Genomic DNA, 20,135 nt, shown 5'->3' with positions numbered 1-20,135 from the left:
GTGGCTAATCAGATAAGGGTGTGTTGGCTCATTAATATTCAGGAGCTGGGCGTGTGCGAGGCCCGGGCCGCTTTGTCCAGTTGTGGGGACGAGTTGTGGAGCAGCCGCCGCCGCCGCCGCCAGGATGTCGTTCATCCCCGGACAGCCGGTCACCGCCGTTGTGGTGAGTTGCACTTTGCCTGCCCGGTGCAGTTTAGTTCCTGAGTGGAGCAGAAGTGTCCGGTGACGAGTTCTCTGGTGACTTTTCCCCTCATTGTGAGCACTGGTGATCTGACACACGGGCACTAGGGCAGTTTGGGAAAGTTTTTGCGACTTTTTTTTTTTTTTTTTGCATTCTGCACTGAGCAGTGAGATCAGGTCATGTGACTTGTTGTGTTTCCTTATTGTGATACTTTTTAATTTTTTTTTTGCAACAGTCAAATGTTAAAGTTTTTGTCAAGAAACGAAAACGTATATAACTGTCTCCTGGATGACCCCATAAAGATGTTCTGTGCAGGGGGGTCCATGTATTAACCCTTTCCCACAGCGGACAATTTCTGTTTTCGTTCTTTAGCTTTTTCCTCTAGCCACATTTTTTTTTTCCCTCTTCAAAATAGCCGTATAAGTGTCATTGTGAATGTCCCCATCTTTCCATATAATGTACTAAAAACTGATGTAAAATATGGAGAGAAAAAAGCGCCATTGTTTGTTTTTGAGATTTTGTTTTGATGGCATTTTATTGTAAAAAATGACCTGGCGACATGATTCTTTAATTCTTCCAATGTTGCATGTCCAACTTACTGAAATGGGCAGCTACCAGGAGAAAATGAAAATATTTCCTCCTGGGAGCCTCCGGCTTTCAGTCATGGGAGCAGGGACAGAGGGGTTACAGTCACCGCCCCAATCCCTATACTGTGAGCGGCCGCTGTAACAATCCAGACACTTTCATTGACAGCTCGTGGTGCAGTGCGTCTGTCCTGCGCGAGCTGTCGCTGTGCCTGGGCCGCTCACAGTGTAGTGATTGGTGCTGTGAGCGGTGACTATAGCTGCCCCATGCACGCTGCCACGACTGAAAGCCGGCGGCTCCTGGAGGCCATACGTTTATTTTCTTCAAGTACTCACTCTTTCAGTTGAGTGGCAGTATGGCAATGCTATTTACATTTTGATTGATCCTCTAGCTGCAGGTAAAAGCACTTTGAGGTGACAGGTTTCCTTAAAGAAAAAAAAAATCTGAACTTTTTTTTTTTTTTTTTTTTTTTTTTTTAGACAAAGTTTAATTTGTATCTCTCAATTTTCTGAGACTTAGGCCGGGTGCACATGGTCAGTAATCGGCAGCAATTTGGACGCAGCTCATGTCCTCTGCATCCAAAGCGCAGCCGGCTATTGAACACAGGCGAATCCGCATATTATCACTGAACCGTGCGGAATCACCGCATCCAATACATTCTATGAGTGAAATTTCTCTTGTGGAGACTGCGCGTCTGCAAGATAAAAACCGCAGACATGCTGCGATCTGGAAAGACGCGCCACATGTCAGTCTCCGCAGGTAAGCCGTGGGCATGGGATTTCCTGAAATCCTATCCACTATGCTGTCACATCTGTCCGCTGCGGGTGTACACAGCAAAATTATTATTATTATTATTACTACAACCAGCTAATTAATTTCTTCTTTCTCTGTTAGCACACACACGCAGTGTTCACTACTGAACCCTGAAGGTCATGCAATGAAAGATTACGTCCTGACACCAGTGCCAGAGTCAGGGCAGAGTTTGCTCCCAAAGAATGATATAAATATCCAAATGGCCCCTGGTAGAAAAAAGATTCCCTACCCCTGCAGTAAGGGAATAGACCTCATGACCCAGTGCTGTTGGCACTATTGTAAGTCATTGGGGTTTGGCAGGTGCATGTTCTGCAATATTTTCATGAAAAATCCGGAAAGGGACCCTCATCAGATTAGACCTCTTTAGCGTGTATCCCAACAAAGTTTCTTCTATAAAACTGCAACATTGATTGTAAACTGAGCAATAACTTCCAATGCAGCTAAAGGTACCGTCACATTAAGCGACGCTGCAGCGATAGCGACAGCGATGCCGATCGCTGCAGCGTCGCTGTTTGGTCGCTGGAGAGCTGTCACACAGACCGCTCTCCAGCGACCAACGATGCCGAGGTCCCCGGGTAACCAGGGTAAGCATCGGGTTGCTAAGCGCAGGGCCGCGCTTAGTAACCCGATGTTTACCCTGGTTACCAGCGTAAAAGTTAAAAAAACAAACAGCACATACTCACCAGCGCGTCCCCCAGCCTCTGCTTCCTGACACTGACTGAGCTCCGGCCCTAACAGCACAGCGGTGACGTCACCGCTGTGCTTTCACTTTCAGTTTAGGGCCGGCGCTCAGTCAGTGTCAGGAAGCAGAGGCTGGGGGACGCGCAGGTGAGTATGTGCTGTTTGTTTTTTTAACTTTTACGCTGGTAACCAGGGTAAACATCGGGTTACTAAGCGCGGCCCTGCGCTTAGTAACCCGATGTTTACCCTGGTTACCAGTGTAAAATATCGCTGGTATCCTTGCTTTTGCTGTCAAACACGGCGATACACGGCGACCTAGCGACCAAATAAAGTGCAGACCTTCTAGCAGCGACCAGCAATTTCACAGCGGGATCCAGATCGCTGCTGCGTGTCAAATACAGCGATATCGCTATCCAGGTCGCTGCAACGTCACGGATCGCTGGCGATATCGCCTAGTGTGACGGTACCTTAAGATCTGGTTCCTAAGATATCACGTCGCCTTCCACCGTGGAGATAGCCGAGGTGTGTTGGACGTTCCTATCACAGCTGCATTCCTGAGAGTCTGAGTCAGTTCCTGCCTGAGTCATCATAGACTTTGACAGCAGCATTTATATAGTTCTTGACATGTTAGAACACTGTAAAGTATGGCTTCTTGTAAATAGTGAGGTTAAGGCTGATTCATCCAGTAAGATAAAAGGAAGGGACTGTCAGCAATCCAAATCTGCTCGGAAAGCTCCTCCAGAGAGATGTGCCCTTCACAGCAACTCTGCTATAAGGCTGGGTTCACATTGCGTTAGTGCAGTTGTTCAACGCATGCGTTAAACGGACTGTGCAACGCAAGTGCCTTTTAAAGATTGCGTTATGCGATCACGCTAGCGCAGATGCTCCATCTGTGCTAGCGATGACGGACCCGAAAACGCATAAGTTGGTATATGTGCAATGTATAGGAGCATGTTCTCTCTGTGGCTATTTAACAGACAACCTAAGATAGAAAGAAAATGGGCATATACCCTGCTGTAAGTATGAGTATTTATTTAGATGTACTATTTACTTACAGCAGGGCATATGCTCATTTTGTTTCTATCTTAGGTTTTATCCAATACAATAATCCTGTTGCCCAAAGTGCATCATTCTGAGTGGGGTTTTCTCATGAGACAGGCCCTTTAAACCAAAATCTGAGTACAGTGTCTTTTTTTTCTCTCATACGTCCTGTGTCTGTGTTTTCCCACCCAGCACATATCCATTTTTTTAAATTAATAACTTTATTTAAATCATGACACGCGATACAAACACATAAAAACCCACAATAAACCTAAATTTAAATAATAGGTAAAGAAATTTTGAAACATCAAAAATGCACCAAAATCTCATGGAGGGAACATAGCCTAAGGGTATGTGTCCACTTTCAGGAAACGCTGCGTGTTTGACGCTGTGCAGAGCCGCAGCGTCAAACACGCGCGTTCAGATGTTCCAGCATAGTGGAGGGGATTTTATGAAATCCCGTCTCCACTATGCGTGGTAACACGCACCCGGCGGCCCTGCGATTCCGGACATGCTGCGTGTCTTTTTAGATCGCAGCATGTCCGTTTACCTTGCGGCGCCGCTGCTCCGCCGCAAGGTAAATCACAGGGCCCTATGTGTGGGGTGCGATGATGCCGGATGTGTGCAATGAACACATCCGGCATCATCGCGTCTACAGAAGGGGGCGGAGCGGGTGTGCCGCTCCGTCCAAACCGCCGGCCATCCTGAAGGTGGGAACATAGCCTTAGAAGGCGCGCTCCTCTGAATACAGTTGACTTGGGATGCTGGTGTCAGAGGAGGGGTCTATACCTGCTATGGTGTGAGGCGTAATGTCACCAAAACCTCTTACTGCTTCTAATATCAAGATGATGCGTTTACTGATTGAGATATAGAAAAAAGGGACATTTTTGTCCCATTTTATTCTGAAACTGACACAAATCCGTTGATGGATGTGGGTCACGGACTTTCCCTGATCTCTCCGCAGTGTTTGTCTGGGTGGATTTGTTTATTCTCTTCGCCCATGGTTACCTCTACATAGGTGTCAGCTTATCTGTGATGTCCAAGGGCAGGGCCGACAGCTGTAGCTCAGTCACTGCTATGAAGTGGAGAGCTGTGGAATTTGTTTCCCCATATATCGTTATAATAAACGATGCATTTGTTTGGAGATTTTTGTTCTCTTCATCTTTTAACAAAAGGTTTTAGTATCTATATTTTACATGGAATATATATTGTCTAATCGTCCTTGCTGTTTATGCAGCCAATTTTACTTGTACATTAGCTTATAGTATTAATTACCTATGCTTTATGCTTCCAGAATTTCTTGCACTACTTAATCTTGATATACAAAAAAAGTCCTCTGAATATGGTAACACCAATTATATTAGGTGCCCACTCCCAAATTCAAAGTTAAACTTTCACAACATCCTAGGTATGTGTGCCACCATAGAATAAAGGAGTGGGCTTTAAGCATAAATTCTAAAAATCTAAATTTTTATTGAATCAACAACATAATGAAGTACAAAATATAAAACTAAAAAGAAGAGTGCAGAAAACAAAGGAGGGACATAGGACTCAAAACTACCGTACGTAAATTTTGCTGTCTAGAAAAGAAGGCAAGACCTAACTGGAAGCTTGAATTAGCTATTCAAAACATCCCTTTAAGAAGACCGTGATTGAGGATATGCAGGACTGTGTGTAGTGCTTTGCATTCCGTTTTGTATTTATTGTAGATTAAGATACCAATTTGGTGATGAGATTATTACAATTGCAACCTGGTCTTTGCTTAGAATCATCGCATCATTTTTATGCTTTCTATTCATGAAATAGAGGCAATTATTATCAGCACTTAGCACTGTGTCCCACACCGTTTTCTTAAAGGGATGTTCTTAAAGGGATGTTTTGAATAGCTAATTCAAGCTTCCAGTTAGGTTATGTCTCCTTTTCTAGACAGCAAAATTTACTTAGTTTTGAGTCCTATGTCCCACCCTGTTTTTCTGCACTCTTTATTAGTTTTATATTTTGTACTTCATTATGCCATTGATTCAATAAAAATTGAGATTTTAGAATTTCCGCTTAAAGTCCACTCCTTTATCCCATGGTGGCACACTTATCTAGGACCCACTACGAGGTTTGCCGTGAAGTGGCAGTGGGCTTCATACAGCCTGATCAGAATGTTAAACTGAAAACCTCATGTTCAGTATATAAATTTTTGCCTAGCGGCTTTAGATCAACGTATGATTTTGGGATGTGCGGTTCATGCTCTCTTTTTTTTTTTTTTTTTTTTTTTTTACACTTATCTAGGATGTTGTGAAAAATTTACTTCTTAATCTTGATTAGTACATAATGATTTATTAGGTCAAGAACACGCTGCATGTTCTAGGAGCTCAGCCCTGTAGCCATGTGAAAAATACAGATTATTATTTTTACAGTAAGCCATCCTTTAGTTGGCATAGGTAACTGTCTTATTTCTTGTAATATGCACCAAAATTGATCACCTACATTTGCCACTCCCTTATCTGCATCTTGCCATACATATTATAGTTAGCTGTCATCCAGCTGCCAGCCATCTCCTCCATAGACAGGCCAAGAGTCCCTGTGTTCACATTGCTGTTCCAATCAACAGGCGCTGGTTTATCTTGTTGCCGAACAGAAGATTAAATTCCAATCCAGTGTGATCCTTATGTTCCCAATTGTATCTTATCAGGGGGGATTTTACCTAATATGCATTGGGGCCTTAAGGTACCTTCACATTAAGCGACTTTGCAACGATAACTATAGCGATCCGTGACGTTGCAGCGTCCTGGATAGCGATATCGTTGTGTTTGACACACAGCAGCAATCAGGATCCTGCTGTGATATCGCTGGTCGTTGCTGAAAGTCCAGAACTTTATTTGGTCGTCAGACCGGCGTGTATCGTCGTGTTTGACAGCAAAAGCAACGATGCCAGCAATGTTTTACAATGGTAACCAGGGTAAATATCGGGTTACTAAGCGCAGGGCCGCGCTTAGTAACCCGATGTTTACCCTGGTTACCATTGTAAATGTAAAAAAAACCAAACAGTACATACTCACATTCCGGTGTCTGTTACACGTCCCCCGGCGTCCGCTTCCCGCACTGACTGTGAGTGCCGGCCGTAAAGTAAAAGCAGAGCACAGCGGTGACGTCACCGCTGTGCTGTACTTTACGGCCGGCACTCAGTCAGTGCAGGAAGCAGACGCCGGGGGACGTTACGGACACCGGAATGTAAGTATGTAGTGTTTGTTTGTTTTTTTTACATGTACACTGGTAACCAGGGTAAACATCGGGTTACTAAGCGCGGCCCTGCACTTAGTAACCCGATGTTTACCCTGGTTACCCGGGGACTTCGGCATCGTTGGTCGCTGGAGAGCTGTCTGTGTGACAGCTCTCCAGCGACCACACAGCGACGCTGCAGCGATCGGCATCGTTGTCGATATCGCTGCAGCGTCGTTTAATGTGAAGGTACCTTTAAAGGGATTTTTCTACAAGCAAAACTTGATTTTAATCAATAGATCTTGGAATAATAATAAGTTCCACAATTGGATGTGTTTAAATAAAATGTTCCTGTGCTGAGATAATCTTATAAATGTGTCCCTGCTGTGTCTGACCTTACAGGGAGAGCAAACGAGAGTATACAGGCATTACAGCATGGGATCACACTGCATTACTAGCCTAGTTACACAGGCAGACTGATGTAAACGATGCACACTGAGTTATATGTAACCGCACACAGGCTGCCATATTTGTCAGCAGCGCGAGTCCTATTTACGCAGGAAGATTCACCAAGAACGATAATTTTTTTTTGTGGTGCACAAAAGATCATTGCACCCAATGAAAGAGCATTTTGCTTATTTATCAGGTGATTAGCAGCCTGCTGACACTAAGGCCATGTCCAATGATGAGCTTTTTGACCGTTAATGTTGCAGATTTTTTGCACCCATTTTTTTCGAAAATACGCAGTGCGAAAAATTCATTGCCTAAACGATTATTGTGGAAGGAGCGCCCTTAGGAATTGCTCGTTCACCATAATCTTACAGCTTTAGAATAATTTTTCGGTCTCTCACTCGCCACCAGGATCCCTCTTGTCATTCCTCTCCATATAAGATCATCCTGTTCACAATGCACAATACAGTCGTTTAGCCAAAAGGCTTGGCCAGGTCCTGAGAACAGAACGGTACAAGAGCAGAGGTTCCGACACAGCAGGCTGCGCGCCGTCCAGCTGTTTAATATATGCTGTATCCTGTACTGACAGATGCTATCTATACTACTATGCGCTGATTATATTTTTCTCTTCTCTTCTTAAAGCAAAGAGTTGAAATCCATAAACTGCGTCAGGGGGAGAACCTGATCCTGGGGTTCAGTATCGGAGGAGGTATAGATCAAGACCCCAGCCAGAACCCCTTTTCGGAGGACAAGACAGATAAGGTGAAGATCTGGTACCGTAACCGTTGTTGTTGTTTTAGGTGGTGACTATTTAATTAGCCCCATTTTGAACATATCCTGGCCTGGTCTACAGCCTTTCCCTACATCAGTGTGATGCCATTTATGCACCGCCTTTAATTCGGCACACATTGTACACAGATTATGTTTTGCCTTTCCATTGGTGTCTTACACAGCATAGGGGTGGTGCATGACACTTGAAGTACTTTTTGGAGCAGACTTTTTTGTTTTGTTTTTTTACACATGTAATGCCTACCCAAATCTCCAACAGTTGCATCCACATATTTTGCATCCCTTCATTATAGATAACCGATCTCCAGTCCAATAAATGCCTTAATGTGTATGGAGCGCCCCCACACCGCCGCAGGGCCGAGGGGTACCCGGAGCCGGGCCTCTGGGATCTCAGTCCTGGGGTTGTCACAGTGGCTAGACCCGGTCCGTGGCCCTGTCTGTCAGTGGGGGACGTCCGTTGCAAATAGGTGCTGTTAACGGTGGTGTAGCGGTGCAGTTGTGGGGTGCAGGTCGCGGTAAATAACGAGGACACCAGGTTGCAGTCTCTTTACCTCTTTACTGGAGATCTCTCGGTTCTCAGTCCGGAATCCGGTCCACCAGGCTGCGCAAGTCCGGCCGGTCCAATGGCACCTCCAGAGTTCTCCTCACAGGTGGAAATCTGTGCCTTCCTTCTTAGCGCTTTGTGTTGTAGTCCTTCCCTGCTGTGCTTACGGAAAGTACCCCACAACTGTTGTGTCTGTTTCTTAAGTTCCCTCACAACTCGATTAACTGATCTTCTGCTAATCTTCCGTCCCTTCCTGATGTTACAGTAAGAACGGCACCCGTTTGTCAGGTAGGCCTGGAGTTCTTCCGGGACCCTAGAGACGCCCCTCTCCCGCAATTGCCCCCCAAGACTTCATAGGTGATATGTGGTAGACAGCCCGCCTGAGACTGACTGTCCTGCCGCTGTTTGGAGTATGGCTTAAAGCTGTATATTATTCCACTCCCTCGGCGTTCCGGCCACCGGTAATGCGCCTCAGCAAGGTGCTGCCTCTTTCAACAAAACCCCTGCTGGTATTCTCCTTCTGCTTGATTTCGTTTCTCACTCAGCACAATCTATCTCGCTTCTAATCCTTTCTTAGGGCACCGCCGCTATTCTGAGCAGGCACGGTCCCGTTACGTTCTTTCAATGCCAAGCCTCTGCCAGGATCCCACCCCTGGCAGAGACCCTTCTGTCTCTTCCTCCACAACACCCTCTCTCACTAGGTGTTGCTTCGTTCGATCCAGTCAGCTTTCTCTACTAACTTCCTGCCTGACCCCCAGTTTACCCACTATGGTGGGGAGTGGCCTAATGAATAGCACCCTTAGCTCCCCCCGGAGGCCCAGCTGTGAAACATATTGGTGTCTGTGATACCTGATTGGAGGAACTCCTTCAGTGCTATCGAACGCACCATGGCTCCCCTTAGTGGCGGAGCCACAGTACTGCAACGACCAGGACTCTGGGGCGCTGCACTCCCCCCTGGTTAAACACAGTACTCCGGGACTGGGAAGAAAACAACAATACAGGTTAGCAAAAAGACATACAAATTTGTTGAGTGCAAAACAATAAGCATACTTGAACAGGCTTCCCTTTATGGGAGGTGAGGACACTTTAACGTTACAAAACATAATCAAATATCATAGCAACAGGCTACAATTAACTCTCATTACCCAACCGGGTATTCTACTAAGTGCAAATGCTGGAACAATAAATTAACATTGCCTTTAAGAAACATACACTCTTAGTTTATCAAAGGCCTTCCTATAATCACATTACAGGGCAAGGTAACTTCACATTCTCCTACTTTGAACCTGCAGGACCGCCTGTCCCTATGGCACCAGGCCTACTGCCTCTCCTTTCTTTTACAGGACCGCCCCGTTCAGCCAGGGCCTACTGCCTTTCTCTACTATACATAGTATAGACATAACATTCCTTTCAATTTGAGAGCATGGAGCACACTCTGCTTGGCTCCTATAAGGACTCACTCACTAACCCCTACGGGTCTACTTTCTGTCCTTAGTAACGAACTAACTTTCTATGGGGACGCAGGGTTTACCTTCTATCCTCACATTCGTTATTACTTCTTTACTTTCAGTTAAATGGAACTCTACATCTACCCCTACGGGCTTTCTGCATCTTTCTCTTCAAAGAACATTATCTAGGTTTCACATTTTAAACAAATTAAACACACATAACTTTTCCATGAAAAACAGTTACATTTCCTTCAAAGCATTATCTCGACATTACTGTTCTAAAACAGTATCACTTTCAAGTTCAATTCTAACCTCCCCTTTAAGAGGAGATCAAGTCTTTCTGAGGTAGCTCTTCTTCTCAGCCTACCAGTCCATGCAAAGGCTCCGGAATGGTATCTTCGCAAAATGTCTTTAAACAAAACCAGTAGGAAGCACCTTTAAGAAGGTGCAAACTATTTACAAGAAAGTTCAAATCATGCACAGTCCATGATTTCGCAGTTTGTGTAACTTTGTGCAAAACTTCAAGAAAACAACAATAGTGACCCCGTGTCAACAAAGGGGTCACCTTTTTAAAGTTTACCCTGGACAGGTTTAGCAGCAACTTAAAGAACAAACAGTAACTATTTACATTTTCATAAAAGAGCATTCAATTCAGAATCCCCCACGAGGCGCCACCTGGCGGGGGAACCCCTGCAATACAGGCAGGTCAGGTTCCAGATTCACTCCCGCGGCCAGGTACACCCCATGGGTGCGGGTCTGTTGCACAACCAGATCGTGTGCGGTGATGAGGGTCTGCGTTCCCACGTCTTTCTGCGCTGGTACATCAGGAACATCGGTCACTTGAAAAGGCACTTCCTTGGCCACTACGGTGGTTGCGGGGGTCATGCGGCAGATCGCAGGTTCTGTGATCAGACAGGTGGGGGCGACCGGGGTGGTTACGGATCGATCACACGGTGGCACCTTGGCTACAGGGGCTGGTTTCTCTTTCTTGTAGACGTTCAGAGCAAACCACCCCTTTTCCCCAAAATGCCGGGTGTAAGTAACGCTGTCCCCCGGGTAGAGGTCCCGATGGGGGTGGCCCTCTCTAAGGTGTGACTCAACATCCCGTCGGTTGACAAAGATCTCCGCATATAGCCCCGGTTCCTTAATAAAGCCCCAGCCCCCTCGGAGCTTAAAGGTGGTGACGATGCCCTGCCTGCGCGGGGCCTGGTGAGTGGTGGGGTCCTTGCGGGCCCGATCCTTGACCGCCAAATCCTTTTGATGGTGAGCCTCCCGCCCAGCCTGATGTACTTTCTCCTCCTCTCGCCACCGATGTTCTAGCTGGATTTGGTATTCCTCCCAGCTTAGGGCCTGTACCATCTCCCCCTTCTGGGTCTCCACCCCGGGGAACCCCATAAGATTGGATCCGGGGTTCACCCAGCGGCACACCGTGCGCTCCGCGTGGACCTCACACAGCAAGGGAGTAGGGGTGATTGGGGCTCGCATACGGTGTTCCATGCCCGTGGCTTCCTCCCATGGTAGCAGGCGCTGGAGTCTATGGGTTCCCGGGAGAGGTGGTGCCGCTACAGGACCCACTAACACACCCTCGGCTGGCGGGGCAGGATCGGCGGACTCACCAACTGGTACGAGTTCACTTTCCGTAGCAGGTCCCGCTGGTTCTTCCGGTGAGAACTCCGATGTCCGGGAACCCTCTACCGGCTCCACCGGGTGCGGAGCCTGGACTCTCACATTCAGTTGGAGGAGCTGGTTATATAAGTCCTCCATCTCAGCTCTCAGGAATCTGGTGTTATCCACGGAGGACGGGCTACTGGGCTCATCCGGGTAGTCGGGGGAGACTTCCACTTCAACCCCACTGTCGGGTTCGGAGCTGCTGGCCATAGCGTCCTCCACGCGGGTCACTTCCTGGTCTTTTTCCCGCTCTCTCCTTCGGGAGCGGTTTCGTTTTCTCTGCCTCCGCCCCCCATTAAGAATTAGGAGGCGGATCTCTGCTGCTGACGGACACGTCCTCACCGTGCAGAAATATTTAGACTGGGCGGCCATTGCTGTTCGCGCTCTCCAACTTGTCTACGCCCACTCCACGCCCCTCTTCTCTTCCTGCGCTCTCCTCAGCGCTGCAATGGCGGCGGATTTTGGCGGCAAATGGCACAACACAGTCTTTTCAATAAAGTACGGTTCAAGTACAGTAAATCAGTCTCTAGGCACACATGACCTGATTCTTCAGGCTTAAGTAGATCCTGTTCGTGACGCCAAGATTTGGAGCGCCCCCACACCGCCGCAGGGCCGAGGGGTACCCGGAGCCGGGCCTCTGGGATCTCAGTCCTGGGGTTGTCACGGTGGCTAGACCCGGTCCGTGGCCCTGTCTGTCAGTGGGGGACGTCCGTTGCAAATAGGTGCTGTTAACGGTGGTGTAGCGGTGCAGTTGTGGGGTGCAGGTCGCGGTAAATAACGAGGACACCAGGTTGCAGTCTCTTTACCTCTTTACTGGAGATCTCTCGGTCCTCAGTCCGGAATCCGGTCCACCAGGCTGCGCAAGTCCGGCCGGTCCAATGGCACCTCCAGAGTTCTCCTCACAGGTGGAAATCTGTGCCTTCCTTCTTAGCGCTTTGTGTTGTAGTCCTTCCCTGCTGTGCTTACGGAAAGTACCCCACAACTGTTGTGTCTGTTTCTTAAGTTCCCTCACAACTCGATTAACTGATCTTCTGCTAATCTTCCGTCCCTTCCTGATGTTACAGTAAGAACGGCACCCGTTTGTCAGGTAGGCCTGGAGTTCTTCCGGGACCCTAGAGACGCCCCTCTCCCGCAATTGCCCCCCAAGACTTCATAGGTGATATGTGGTAGACAGCCCGCCTGAGACTGACTGTCCTGCCGCTGTTTGGAGTATGGCTTAAAGCTGTATATTATTCCACTCCCTCGGCGTTCCGGCCACCGGTAATGCGCCTCAGCAAGGTGCTGCCTCTTTCAACAAAACCCCTGCTGGTATTCTCCTTCTGCTTGATTTCGTTTCTCACTCAGCACAATCTATCTCGCTTCTAATCCTTTCTTAGGGCACCGCCGCTATTCTGAGCAGGCACGGTCCCGTTACGTTCTTTCAATGCCAAGCCTCTGCCAGGATCCCACCCCTGGCAGAGACCCTTCTGTCTCTTCCTCCACAACACCCTCTCTCACTAGGTGTTGCTTCGTTCGATCCAGTCAGCTTTCTCTACTAACTTCCTGCCTGACCCCCAGTTTACCCACTATGGTGGGGAGTGGCCTAATGAATAGCACCCTTAGCTCCCCCCGGAGGCCCAGCTGTGAAACATATTGGTGTCTGTGATACCTGATTGGAGGAACTCCTTCAGTGCCATCGAACGCACCATGGCTCCCCTTAGTGGCGGAGCCACAGTACTGCAACGACCAGGACTCTGGGGCGCTGCATGTATATTAGAGGTGTGTCTCTAGAGTGACATGATCACCTGAGAGCTTCCAGCCCCGTCCCTACACAGCCCACCTTCCTTAGTATGTCCCTCATGCAGTTGACGATATCTTATATGTGAAAGCAGTGATATAGAAGATGTGTCCTTACAATGCTAAGCTGCAGAGATGCATATTCCTATAAGGGCTCATGCAGGTGACCGTATAACCCAGGCAAGTGCTATCCAACATTTTGACACACACCACTTGTCCCCATGTTGTTCTAGGAGGCTGTGCACATGCCTTGATTTCCTCAATCCCGCCTCAGACTGAATCGCAGCACGCATGATTTGCCTCCATAAATCAGATGGTACTCTCCCATTCAACTCTTGGTGTGCAGTCAGATTTTTACAAACTGATGTTATAAAGCGGATGGAGAAACTTTTTTTTTTTTTTTTTTTTAATTCTCCACATCCGAGAAAATCAGATCATACTCTGATCAAAGTGTGATTAGCATAATCAGACCAATTTCATCAGATGTGGAGAAAACGTTCATCTGCACCTGCCCTAAAAAGGCAGATTCAGTAACAGAGAAACCTATCACAAGCAGGAGACAGGCTGAAGCTGCATCACATGGGATATACAAATAGTCTGCAGTGAGTCAACAGACAGGAGCTGTATAGAATGCTAAGGGTATGTTCGCACGTGGCGTTTTTGATGCAAATTTTCAGGTGTGTTTTACAGTACCAACAAAGTTTGAGATTTCAGAAATCTCATGCACACAGCTTGTTTTTTTTTTTTTGTCCTCAGTATTTTGTGCTTTGGGTTATGCAGAATAAAGCATGTCACTTCTTTCCGCGTTCTTTTTAGTGTTTCTCACCCATTGAAAGTAATGGATGGTGAGAAAAATGCTGAAAAAACGCAGGTGTCAGTTTTTGCTGCTTTTTTTTTTGTGGCAAAACTATAAGAAGTAGTATAATTTTTTTTTTGTCACTATCACTAAAGTTTATCAGCATGCACAAGGGACAAATGTATCATGACAAAACACAAGAAAAAATTAGCAAAACTTGCTTTTTTTTTTTCCTGAAGCGTCTTTACTACGAAGAGAGCAGGTTTTCCTGCTGAGAAAAAATTCTGAAAAAATGCCACGTGTGAACATAGCCTAATTGTGAAATAATGCTTATAGCCCACCTTCCCACAAAAAAAGTTGCTACATTGCTGTAATGTTCCACAGGTGTGAATGAAGAATTTAACATATAACCCAATGGGTTTCTTGCTTTGAACCATAGGGCATCTATGTGACGCGAGTGAGTGAAGGAGGACCTGCAGAGGTGGCTGGACTTCAAATGGGAGACAAAATCATGCAGGTAAATAAATCCTTCTTCTGCACCTGCAATAAAGTGTAACCTCCTCTGACGCCGGCCTGAAATCCAATCTCTGCTTCTCTCCGGATGGCCTGTCAAGTAGTTTGGTACTGCAATAATCGGCCCGGTCTCTTGTAGGTGAATGGATGGGACATGACCATGGTGACACATGATCAGGCTCGAAAACGTCTCACTAAGAAGAATGAGGAAGTTGTCCGGCTTCTAGTGACCAGGAAATCCCTGCAGGAGGCCGTGAGGCAGTCTATGAGGCCATAAAGACCACTCTGCTACATGGATCTCGTCATCCTCTAGGTTCCACTAAAGAACAAGTGATGGGCAATCTTGTATGTATGAGTCGTTGCTGGTCTGGAGATCCCAAAGAAAACGCTGGGACTGATCCAGCCTCGGCATATGTTAGTTTGCCTCTCGCCAGGTGATATGTTCTTTAGTGGCCGCAGCAGCACATCTAATATACAATCTTTACAGGCCGTGTCCTCCTATAATCACTACACCCAATGCCTCGGGCACACCTAGGTTTCTAGAACTCCATTCCTTTCAGTGGACAGTGACCATGCATTGTACATTAGTGAGAATGGGCAATCTAGAGCCCCTCTATCCCAACTAGACCTTAGCTGCTGGTCCACCATTGGCCTCACTTTTTATGATGTCTGCCTTAAATATGCCTTAATTGTTGGTTATAGACTAGAAGGGTGTGGTATAGCCATTATTAGCATTTACCATCAATCTCGTCTACATGGTTAAAATGTTTCCCCTGCTGTCATGTTTTTAAAGAGGACCTGTCTGCTTTTCTGAGATGCCTCTTGTAGTAAATACTGGAGCCCTTTTTCTTAGAACTCTTAAGTTGTGCCTTTCCCGTTATTCCTCCTGTATTAATAAAATGGCAAACGGGTGCCACCATTCTGCTTGTCAGTGGGGTGTGCCCCTACTCATTGTGGCACTGACGATTCAGTGCTGTCGGCCCTGTGGACAAGCAGTTGTCTACCTGACTTAATATTTCCAGGAGGAATGGAGCTACGCAGAGCTCTCGGAAAGGTTGCCCCACTGTTGGCACTCCATGGGCCATACAAGTATTTACTAAAGCAGAGCTGGCAGGTCCTGTTAAAGCTTTTCTTTTACTAATCCTGGTACTATAAAGATGTGCTTTTATTAAATCCTGTACTAGAGAACGCTGTTGCTACACACAAAGGTGTAAAAACAAATGCAATACTAGCACATAGCATTAAATTCACACCTGGTACTACTCTACACTAAAATTATATATTTTCATTTGCCATCTTGTCATTTCCAATTTTAAAAGGGGTCTGTCAACCCAGAATGACCAAGCTCAGTGCATCATGGCGGGGCGTAACATTTAGGCTATGTGCACACGTTCAGGATTTCTTGCAGAAATTTCCTGAGCAAAACCGGACATTTTCTGCAAGAAATCCGCATGCGTTTTTTTTGCGTTTTTTGACGCGGTTTTTTCCTGAAGCTTCCCAATGCATTAAATAGCGGGAAAAACGTGAAAAATCCGCAAAATTAATGAACATGCTGCATATTTTTTTACCGCGATGCGTTTTTTTTTAGGGAAAAAAACGCATCATGTGTACAAAAATTGCAGAATGCATTCTAAATGATGGGATGCATAATGTATGCGTTTTATAGCGAAAAAAAAAGCAGCGTGTGCACACAGCCATAAGAGCACCTTCCCACCTGCTTGTGTTACCTCTGTCTCCCCCTTCTCCGGCTCTATAATGCCAAAGCTGTCAATCAAAGAAGGTGGGTGGAGATTGAGGGAAAACAGACAGATTGGGAAGGTGAACATGAATGATCGGCCATTGCACGGTGCCTGGTTTGAACAGTCATTCTGTGCGGACAGTCCCTTTACCACCAGAGGCCTATTATATATGAATGTAAACTCTTAGCTTCACTATGAGGACCAATTATTATCTTACGTAATGGACCTAGACGGCCCTGACAGTGATGCTAAATGTCACCCCGTCTGCACAGCTGGTGTCACAAGGGACTATCTATAACCACTGTACACATATACCAAAGACTAACACTAATCTTCTGCTACTTATAGTTTATCGTTCTACCATCACTAAGTAAATCTTTGATAATTACGGTTTTGCATAACTTCAGGAATTGATCAGGGCATATTAATATACTAGGACCATTTTATTATTGTATTCCCGTCGCCATGTTTATCTGTTTGATATGGAAATTTCTTGCAAAAATTAGTAGATTTAATCAGAAAAACCGAACATTCCTCTGTGAAAGCTTTTTCGTGTTGTTTTTTATGATCTAATCTGCAAATTTAACACGGAGCCAAAATGTGAATGTACCCTAAACCAAGTGTGTGACCATGACTGATCATAACCGGGGTCCATTACAGGGGGACACGAGGAGATGTTCTGATAGAGGTTTCTGTTCACACAGGGTGTGATAATTATCACATTGTGGAAATGTGCCTAAATCCTCCAAGGAATCTGCACTTCTTTCATGCTGACGATGTTGATTTTGGTGCTGAATTTAGTCTTGGATGTCACTATTTTTTACATTGAATGACTAAAATCCACTGTGTATTCCACAGCAACAGATGGGGAACATCAGGTAAATTCCTCTTCAAGGATCAGTTTTTAAAAAATCGGGCTCTGAAAGGTATGCCCACATGCATCCAAATTTCTGCAATGCTTTTTTTGCAGGAAAAAAGCCTTAAAAAAATAGAATTGCCAAGAAAAACACTGAATATTTTACCTGTGTCTTGGTGCAGGTTTTTTATGCTTTCATTTGAATGGGTAACAAAAAAAAGCCGATAGAATTGCCATAATGCAATGTAATCTAAATTTCCCAAACTCCAGTCCACGCGGCCCCCAACACATCATTTTGTCAGGATTTCCTTAGTACTGCTCAGCTAATGGAATTATTAAGGCATCAGACTGCTACTAGTTCTCTCACCTGTTAATACTAAGAAAATCCTGAAAATATGATGTGTTGCGGGGCCGTGAGGACGGGGATTGGGGAAATACTGATCTACACCAAATCCATAGTAAAGTCACGTCAGAAATGTCATACCGCTGATTAGTGATGAGCGCAAGTTCTCGTTCCTCAGGTTTGCCTAGGGTGCATTGAGGAGAGCTGACTTTGGGCGTGATCATCTTTCCCTAGTGTGTTGTTGCCTGCGCATGATTGGTCAGTGTCAGAAATAGGCAGAAGTACACGCCCCCAGTGAAATCTCTCTGGTAATGTCCACTTGGGTTTAAGAAAAAAACCAAACAACTGTTTAGGTGCCAAATATTTTGATCACTAGTATCTCTGCAACAGAGGGGCAAAATAAATTTAAAAAAAAAAGCTTTATTTTGCTTTGCAGTGCCTATTACATTGTGTTTCCCGTTAAGACAGCTTTAAGTGACCTTTTTCCCTTACATTCCAAGAACCTGAAATAGTCAATGCTTTGAAGAGCAGATTCCTTTGCAACTTGCCCAATTTCATGCAATGTGAAATTAGTTTTGTACGTTTGTATATATATCTTTGTGACTCAGTGCCTTCGATTCTTGCTTAACGAATCTTATTGAATCTTATCCACAAAATGCCTAATGAATGAAAAACTTTCTCAGACCAAAAAATAGCCGCGTTAGCCGTAGCAATTATTTCAGTGGTTCATAGAAAATGAACTCCAAAAGGAGAGTGCAAATCAAAGGGAACTTCCAGTGACGTCCATGTCTCAAGACTAAAGTTTAACACTTGGTTTCCTGTTATGTGGTTTTATGTACACAATAATGTAGTGGAAAGCATATTTTGAAAATCAAGTGTTTCAATGTCATTTTCCAATTTATTTTTTTGTACCCTATTTGTCTAAGGTTTTTTGTTTTTATAATCGTTTCCCAGAATTTATCAAACACCTAAACCAGTATAAAAATGCAGAAGTGGAGAAAAACGTGGAGTGAAAACTCGTCGTAAACATACACCCACTTTGTGCTTATTGTGCAAATTTGGTTGCGGACTTCATTGTTAAAATTCTGCAGCTTTTTGCATTGTAAATTGTGAATTCTGCAGCAGAGAATCCCCTGGGTAGGTTCATATTGGGTTTTTAATGCAGATTCTGATCAAAGATATCCTGTAACCTTGTGAAAAATTGTCTGTACCCTTGTCATATTCCTGCTGCTCCCCCGAGTGTTCCATATATTCACAGTCATGGCCGGCAGTGTTGCTTGAAAAAGTTGTTTACCCACAAATTTCGAGCCGTATCGCAGGTTTATTGAAGAAGGGGTGGAGAGCATACGCGAGTAAACTAAAACCAAGGGCAAAAACTGGCTACCCTGACATCTTTTTATTTTATTTTTACTGGGGAAAATGCTGCTATTGCACAACAGTGCATTCATGTTTTTTAAGTCTTTCTGCCTCAAATTTGGGCACTAAAAAAAGTCAGGTTTCTGTTTTTGTTTTTGTGCCAGAAAAATCCTTGTGAAAACTTTTTTTTTGCAAGGCCCAGGGCTTCTTAAACCTTTTCTACTGGATCCTTTCCACGCGGGTGACTAGTTGCAATGCGTCGTTCTGTTGAAAAAATGCATCCTGCAAAGTTGCCAGCAGGATGCGTTTTTTTCCCCATAGACATGTATTACCGACGCATCGCGACGTATGGACACACGTTCCATACGTCGTGCACTGGATGCGTCGGTTTTTGGCGGACCGTCGTAGCGAAAAAACATTCAAGGGAATGTTTTTTCGTACTTTGGGTCCTGCAATTTTTTAAGTGCGCAGGTGCGGCCGGAACTCCACCCCCTCCTCCCTGGGACTTTACTATGGGCAGCGGACGCGTTGAAACACTGCGTCCGCTGCCCACGTTGCACAGAATGTTCACAACATCCGTCGGTACATCGCGCCGACGCGTAGCAACGGCCGCTTACCGATGGAAAGAAAGAAGCCTATCTCAATGGCCTGTCCTCACCCGCTGTCACCTATGGCAGGATTGTCACTGGAGGTATGGAAGACTACGCTTATGTATTGCCTTTTGAGCACCTCCTTTAGTTGTCGGTGTACGATGTGAGAATACTAGTTTTTCTAATACTGTTCAGTTAGTATTCCAATATATCCAGACATACGCTGTGTGCTTCTATTGTACAGACGCGTACGCCATGCCATACAGACAACGATCATGCTACGGCGGTAACAAAGCTATAATCCGGTGTAATAACCTGCCCCGCACTGTGTGACTGCACATTGACTCCTTCCTACAATAAGTCAGGTTGTGATCAGCGGATATAATGACATTTTCGCTTGTCGATGGGTTTTCCGTGTTGTATTTGTATAGTGTACAGATGAAACCACTTGTTCATGAAGGGACACTGTAAATGATGATACTTTTTGAAATGCACTAATTTTGCACTCCTCATCGCTGACCAAACATGTGCCGGGCTCACAATGTGTTAGGCATAATTAGTAGCTTTTATACTGTTTGTACACATGTCAAATAAAATAAAAACTGGATTTGTTGTGCATTTTGTTATTCTGTCTAATCTAACGTTGGATTATCTTTAAAGCTAACCTATTTATATACACAATCTATAGAAAGCACGGTCTTGTCACACTCATCCCTCACAAGTCGGAATTACTTTTATTGTAGGTACCAGCCTAAT

The 20,135-nt window shown here is 45.4% G+C and overlaps 1 protein-coding gene across 1 annotated transcript; it reads left to right on the top strand.

Annotated features, from left to right (window-relative positions):
* The first annotated feature begins 10 nt into the window (after positions 1-10).
* On the top strand, positions 11-19,997 carry TAX1BP3 (Tax1 binding protein 3). Its single transcript, XM_077294227.1, has 4 exons — positions 11-163; positions 7,604-7,723; positions 14,422-14,499; positions 14,635-19,997. The coding sequence occupies exons 1-4, from the start codon at positions 125-127 to the stop codon at positions 14,770-14,772; spliced, it is 375 nt and encodes a 124-aa protein (XP_077150342.1). The 5' UTR covers positions 11-124; the 3' UTR covers positions 14,773-19,997.
* Positions 19,998-20,135: the final 138 nt, after the last annotated feature.

The sequence above is a fragment of the Ranitomeya variabilis genome, chromosome 3, assembly GCF_051348905.1.
Source record: "Ranitomeya variabilis isolate aRanVar5 chromosome 3, aRanVar5.hap1, whole genome shotgun sequence".
NCBI lineage: Eukaryota > Metazoa > Chordata > Amphibia > Anura > Dendrobatidae > Ranitomeya > Ranitomeya variabilis.
This window is presented reverse-complemented; position numbering and strand designations above follow the sequence as displayed.

Excerpts from the sequence above, each read along its gene's own strand:
- TAX1BP3 (XM_077294227.1), top strand. The coding sequence starts at position 125 with ATGTCGTTCATCCCCGGACAGCCGGTCACCGCCGTTGTG. Across the intron at positions 164-7,603 it reads AGCCGGTCACCGCCGTTGTG|CAAAGAGTTGAAATCCATAA; the intron begins GTGAGTTGCACT and ends CTCTTCTTAAAG. Across the intron at positions 14,500-14,634 it reads TGGGAGACAAAATCATGCAG|GTGAATGGATGGGACATGAC; the intron begins GTAAATAAATCC and ends GGTCTCTTGTAG.